Raw genomic sequence first — 7,323 nt, 5'->3', positions numbered from 1 at the left:
GTAAATACACGTGTCAGTGTGGGGGGTTAAAAGCCTTATCCATCTTGGTTTCTGTTTTAGGTTTCATTTTCGTTCTCAGCCGTCAAATTCTTTTTGTTTTCGATATTTATTCAAAATCGAATTTTGGGGATAATCGAAATATTATCTACACAATTGAATAAACCCTATTTTATTTACATTCCTTCCACACTCACAATTGTCAGTATATTACACGCGATTTTAGAAGTACTTCACTTTTTTTTCTTATTATTAACATTTATTTGAATGAAATAGGGATGGACCCATTTAGTTTCTTTATATTACAAAATTTGGGGTTTTTTTTAATATAGTTTTGGTATAATTTAATGGTTTTTGAGGGTGGGAATCGTATCTAAATTATACACTTTTTTTTTTTGCTTTTCCGGATGGCGATTTACGTCAAATGAAATTTAATAAATATAATGACATTCTATCGATATCCAAGCAAAACGACGTTTATTTTATAATTAAATAGGACTTAAACGCGCTTCGTCGTTTCGATTCGAATTTTTTAAAATTCCGCGTCTGTTTTTGTTTTCTAAGTGATCAAAATTTCACGTCTGCTGCGGGTGTATTATTTGTTAAGAATAATAAAGAATGTTTTGGCTGTTTATAGGCCGTCTCTGTACCTGAGAAATATAACGGGTCCAATCCAGGTGATCGCTGCGGGTTTTATTCAGTCTTTTCCGTCGCCGACGACGGTCATTTGGAGAGCGAGTCGTCCGACACAACGTCCAAGGATTGCGCGGACACGTCGCTGGACACGGAGTCGACCCTGGTCGGCGGCGAGAAGCCGTTGTGGCAGGTCAATCGTCCCGCCGCCGTTAGTCCCAGTAGTTGGTGGGTTTGTTGGTGGTCGAGAGGCATGCCCGGGTGGAAATGGTGCGTCGCCTGCAGCAGCGAGGAGGGTTTCAAGCCCGGGTGCATGCCGTGGTGCAGAGCGGCCACGCTGACGGGCACCGAGTTGTGCACCATGGACTGCAGCGCCGCGTTCAGCGAAGGGGGTTTTTGGTGTTGGTGGTGGTGGGCCGCGGCCGCCGCCGCGAAGAAGTGTTCGGCGCCCAGAAGGCCGGCCGCGCCCGGGTGTCCGAAAGTAAGCCCCGAACCGTAGGAGGGCCAACAGGCCGTCGTGACCGGGACGCACGAGGCGAAAGAGTTGGCGAAATGGTTGGCCAATGTCCTAGGAACTACCGGTTGGGGAATTAGCGGTTGGCTGACGGGGCATCCGCCCATGGGCAGCTGCCCCCCTCCGCCCTTGTTGTTCTCCGGGGCGATCAGGTTCTCGATGGTGAAGGGCTGCTTGTAAGGGGCGGCGTGGATGGCGGGCGCCCGGGTGTGGTCCGACAGGGGCTGCAGGTGACTGGGCGCCGCCGCCAAGGCGTTGAGGCGCATTTTGGCCTGCTCCTGGATGGCGTTCTGGTTGGCGGTCTCCAGCTGCTTGAGCTCGGCCAGGGCCGCCGCCGTCGCGTCCTTGATCGGCTTGGGCAACTTGAAGCGCTTTCGGCGACGCAAGAAGCTGCCGTTCTCGAACATGTCTCCGCAGCCCGGATGCAGGGCCCAGTAGCTTCCCTTTCCGGGCCTGTCGGGCCTCCGGGGGATCTTGATGAAGCAGTCGTTGAAGGAAAGGTTGTGCCTGAGCGAGTTCTGCCATCGCTGCGTGTTCTTCCGGTAATAGGGGAACCTGTCCATGATGAACTTGTAAATGTCGCTCAGCGTCAACATCTTTTCGGAGGAACTTTGAATGGCCATGAAAGTCAGCGAAATGTACGAATAAGGGGGCTTCTGGTCGCCGTACGTGTTACGGCCTGGCCTGGGCATTGCCCGCGGACGCCGACCCGATGCGGGATTACTCGAGCCGCGAGGACACTTCGCGCGCCGCGAGTACTTGCCCGATTAAACCGTTTAGATCCACGCTATTTACGAAACAACTCGAGAGCGACTCCCGATGATTACCTCGGTCGACTTAAAGTCGTAATGACTCGACGCGAACTTCTTGCCAACATTGTTCCGGCTCAACCTTGCCCTTTTTCTTCGCGAAGGCTCACCTACGTATCGAGGTAAGCGTGGGAACTACTTTGTAACTACTTTTTTCCTTCGAGATAATTACGTTCGAACAAACACGGGGGTACGAGGCTTAAGTAAGACGCAAAAACTCGGGCTCGTCGAGCGGGAGAACTTGGTTAGTCGCGCCGGCGTTCTCTCTCTCTCTTTTTCGGTTACGCGCCGAGCTCTCTTTTCACTCTCTCGCCTCTCTCTCACTCGATCCAAACGCGCGGAACCGGAATACAGGTGCGCTGGCCCGACAAGAGGGGGGGGGGGGGGGGTGAAGAGCGAGCGGCGAAAAAAGCGCCTTTTTTGCCTCCGCACTCACTCTCTCCCTCCGGCCTCCGTTCTTCATTGGAGCTCTCCTTTCGCGGCCTAAACCAATAAAGTAGTTTCCCGCCCCGGAGGCCGACTCCGCGACTCTCCGCGCTGCCCGACCAATCCCGATCCGACCGAGGTGGAGTTTTCGCGCTGCCACATTTTTGCCATTAAATCGTCGTGTAGAGGAATAAAAGCGATCCTATTTTCTTATCAAAATACGTCCCCTCTCTTTTAACCGTCTTTCAGTATTTTTATAACTTTGGACGCGAAAAAAATACATTGATAATCCCATCGGGGATGTGATAAATTTCAAAGACGTGCTTGGATCGTAGCAGCTTCTCTGGGAAATATTAAAAATACATCGACATTTATATTCTGTATTCTTCATTCCCATTAAACGGATTACGCCGTCACGCTCAAGTTTCAAATGGAGAACTTCGAATTCATCCCAACAAAATCGACTTTAATTTCTCACCTTAATAAAACTGCCAATACGACATACCGAAATTTTATCCCGATAAACTTTCGAATTTTTATTTTCAAACTAAATTCCAATCAATTTTTTTTAAATAAATTTTTAAGCAATATTATAAGCAAATGTTTTTCAAAAATATTGTTAAGAATTTTTTGGAGCAAAATTTTAAGCAATTGTTTGTAAGCAAAATTTAAAGAGAAATATTTTCGAAGCAAAATATTAACAATTTTTAAAGCACAATGTTAACAATTTTTAAAGCAAAATGTTAACAATTTTTAAAGCAAAATGCTAACAATTTTTAAAGCAAAATGTTAACAATTTTTAAAGCAAAATGTTAACAATGTTAACAATTTTTAAAGCAAAATGCTAACAATTTTTAAAGCAAAATGTTAACAATTTTTAAAGCAAAATGTTAACAATGTTAACAATTTTTAAAGCAAAATGCTAACAATTTTTAAAGCAAAATTTTAACAATTTTTAAAGCAAAATGTTAACAATGTTAACAATTTTTAAAGCAAAATGCGAAAGATTTTTAAAGAAAATTTTTAAGATTTTTATAGCAAGATGTGAAAGCTTTTTAAAGCAATATGTTAAAACTTATAGAAGCAAAATGTGACAGATTTGAAGAGTAAAATGTTAACAATTTTTAAAGCTAAATATTAACAATTTTTAAAGCTAAATATTAACAATTTTTAAAGCTAAATATTAACAATTTTTAAAGCTAAATATTAACCATTTTTAAAGCTAAATATTAACCATTTTTAAAGCTAAATATTAACCATTTTTAAAGCTAAATATTAACAATTTTTAAAGCTAAATATTAACAATTTTTAAAGCTAAATATTAACCATTTTTAAAGCTAAATATTAACAATTTTTTAAGCAAAATGTGAAAGATTTTAAAAGCAAAATCTGAACGATTTTAAAAGCAAAATGCGCATGATTTTTAAAGCAAAATGTAAAACGTTTTAAAAAAATATACGTATTCTATAATCAAATTGGTAAATATTTTTAAGCAAAATGTTAACATTTAAAAAATAATCATTACTAGTTTTTCAAAGCAAAATATTAAAAAATGTTTAAGCAAACAATTTTGGTATTAAATGTATCACAAATTATAAGAAAAAATTTGAAAATTTCTTAAATTCCGGCTGATTATAATAATTAATAACAAAACGGCGATTTAAATAATTTTCAATTGAGCACACGTACACCTTTAAATAAACCCCCGCAATATCAACGTAATGTAGTCTCAAAAAAAGCCACTCATTGGAGAGGAGAATTCCAAATACAAATATCCAAATTTCAATTTAGCCACATTCTCCACCTTTTCGATGTTCGGTTCATTTTGTTTAAGGTCGCATTCAGCCAATGCTTTTGAAACACTCTCATCGACAAACAGCTCTTTTAGTCATATAGCCATCGTCTATCTATGACGCGTGTACTTTCAAATATTTACTTTTGTTATAACGGTTTTTTTTAATACCCATGATAACTTCCCCCTGCCATACGACCAATATATTAAAAAGCGGGTTTTTTTAATGAAATTTAATGGTTTCGGACCGCGTCTGATATTTTCTGTAAGATTATTACGATATCCATGTTTAACCCTCCCAAACGTCGCTCTGTAATGTCAAACTTATGTTAATATCGCTGTTAATGGAATTTACATGTTATACTTATCACTTAAGTGAAACTGAGTATTAAATTGTTACTATTTTCAAGCGATTTTTACCGCAAAAACATTAAATATATTGATTTCCGCTTTCAATCACGTTTAAACACTTTTATTTTAAAACGTAACACGCTTTTCTCACTTAAATTATTTAACTTTATTTAAGATAGTTTTCAATTACTCTTTTAATTTTAGATATAGACTTTGTAGGCTATATAACATTTTAAATTTGTGTCACACTTTAAATTTTAATATTTTGAGGTGATTTCAACGTTTCAAAATACCCGCTAAAATAATTCAAGAATATAACTTATATTTTCAATAAATAAATCAGACTGGTATTAAATATATTTATTTCAGTTTTCAATCATGTTTAAATATATTTATTTCAGTTTTCAATCATGTTTAAATATATTTATTTCAGTTTTCAATCATGTTTAAATATATTTATTTCAGTTTTCAATCATGTTTAAATATATTTATTTCAGTTTTCAATCATGTTTAAATATATTTATTTCAGTTTTCAATCATGTTTAAATATATTTATTTCAGTTTTCAATCATGTTTAAATATATTTATCTCAGTTTTCAATCATGTTTAAATATATTTATTTCAGTTTTCAATCATGTTTAAACAATTTTATTTCAGTTTTCAATCATGTTTAAACAATTTTATTTCAGTTTTCAATCACGTTTAAATATTTTTATTTCAGTTTTCAATCATGTTTAAATATATTTATTTCAGTTTTCAATCATGTTTAAATATATTTATCTCAGTTTTCAATCATGTTTAAATATATTTATTTCAGTTTTCAATCATGTTTAAACAATTTTATTTCAGTTTTCAATCATGTTTAAACAATTTTATTTCAGTTTTCAATCACGTTTAAATATTTTTATTTCAGTTTTCAATCATGTTTAAATATATTTATTTCAGTTTTCAATCATGTTTAAATATATTTATCTCAGTTTTCAATCATGTTTAAATATATTTATTTCAGTTTTCAATCATGTTTAAATATATTTATTTCAGTTTTCAATCATGTTTAAATATATTTATTTCAAACTATGTAAATTAAATGAGGTTCTTATTTAGAACTCTGTAAATTTTAATAATTTAAGCTGATTTTAACTTTGCCCGTTACAGAACATGCTAAAGTAATTAAGACATATATAAGTATTTTTTTGCAAACCTCATTTTAATTACACGAGACTAAGTGTTAAAAACAATTCATTGTCCATAATATCTGGCGGTTATGTTTTTGGCCGCCTAAGGTGAAATATGTACAGAGAAAAACCACAGAAATATTTTTTAATATAAAAAGCGGCAAATTTCTCATTTTTCTTCAAAAAGCTATAAAGATCTGGGCGAGGATTATAATTACGGATACGTAGAATAAGATTCTTTCATAATATAATATGAAACGTTGAGTTTTTAATTGCTATTTCGTTCACGATTCTCGTGATCTTTCGCTCGAAAACATTATTTTAACCAACGCGAAGTTTACAGGCTTTATATAATAAAACCAGCTTGTTGAATTTTTGACCCAAAAAATAAAACTTTTGTATCGAGTCGCTATAGACATTGTCTTCAAACTTTTACATTCTCACCATCTCGCTCGGTTTTAACGAAAAAAAAACATTCCGTACTTTTAAATTATGCATTAAACTCCCACAAAACCGTGTTAAAGATAATATTATTTTGGTCCCAGATTTCTGTTATTTTATCTTTCTACGCGTTTTTCGGGTATTTTAAACAATACCGCTTATATACTTCTTTATCTTATTTTTAAACATTATATTTATAATATTGCATCGTAACCTACAAAATATTATATAGAACCTCTCGTCTAAAATTATAAACAACGACTTACATTATATTTCGCAGTTTAATTTAAATTAAGATTATAAATTTAATTTTAATTAAGATATTGGAATTAAAGGTATTTAATTCAAATTAAAGGTATTTAATTCAAATTAAAGGTATTTAATTCAAATTAAAGGTATTTAATTCAAATTAAAGGTATTTAATTCAAATTAAAGGTACATAATTCAAATTAAAGGTATTTAATTCAAATTAAAGGTATTTAATTCAAATTAAAGGTATTTAATTCAAATTAAAGGTATTTAATTCATATTAAAGGTATTTAATTCAAATTAAAGGTATTTAATTTGAATTAATGGTATTGAAATTGAATTAATGGTATTTCATTTGAATTAATGGTATTTCATTTGAATTAATGGTATTTCATTTGAATTAATGGTATTTCATTTGAATTAACGGAATTTCATTTGAATTAATGGTATTTCATTTGAATTAACGGAATTTCATTTTAATTAATGGTATTTCATTTGAATTAATGGTATTTCATTTGAATTAATGGTATTAAATTTGAATTAAAGTAATTAAAGTTATTTAATTTAAAATAAGGTATTTAATTGGAATTAAAGATATTTCATTTTAATTAAAGGTATATCATTGGAATTAAAGGTATTTAAATTGAATTAATGATATTTAATTGATATTAATGGTATTTAATTGTAATTAATGTTATTTAAGTTTAATTCATGGTATTTAATATGAATTAATGGTATTTAATTTTAATTAATATTATTTCATTTGAATTAATGGTATTTAATGGGAATGAAAGGTATTTAATTGGAATGAAAGGTATTTAGTTGGAATGAAAGGTATTTAATTGGAATGAAAGGTATTTAATTGGAATGAAAGGTATTTAATTGGAATGAATGGTATTTAATTGGAATGAAAGGTATTTAATTGGAATGAAAGGT

At 33.5% G+C, this 7,323-nt stretch overlaps 1 protein-coding gene across 1 annotated transcript; it reads right to left on the bottom strand.

The window, feature by feature from the left end:
- Nucleotides 1-688: 688 nt before the first annotated feature.
- LOC149942645 (hepatocyte nuclear factor 3-beta-like) lies at nucleotides 689-1,836 on the bottom strand. The gene has a single exon (XM_090179500.1). The coding sequence runs from the start codon at nucleotides 1,834-1,836 to the stop codon at nucleotides 721-723; it is 1,116 nt and encodes a 371-aa protein (XP_090035626.1). The 3' UTR covers nucleotides 689-720.
- Between the last annotated feature and the right edge of the window lie 5,487 nt (nucleotides 1,837-7,323).

The sequence above is a fragment of the Leiobunum rupestre genome, chromosome 6 (assembly GCF_980474605.1).
Source record: "Leiobunum rupestre chromosome 6, qqLeiRupe1.1.hap1, whole genome shotgun sequence".
In the NCBI taxonomy this organism is placed as follows: domain Eukaryota; kingdom Metazoa; phylum Arthropoda; class Arachnida; order Opiliones; family Sclerosomatidae; genus Leiobunum; species Leiobunum rupestre.
The sequence above is the reverse complement of the archived record's forward strand: the minus strand, read 5'-3'. Positions and strand labels throughout refer to the sequence as shown.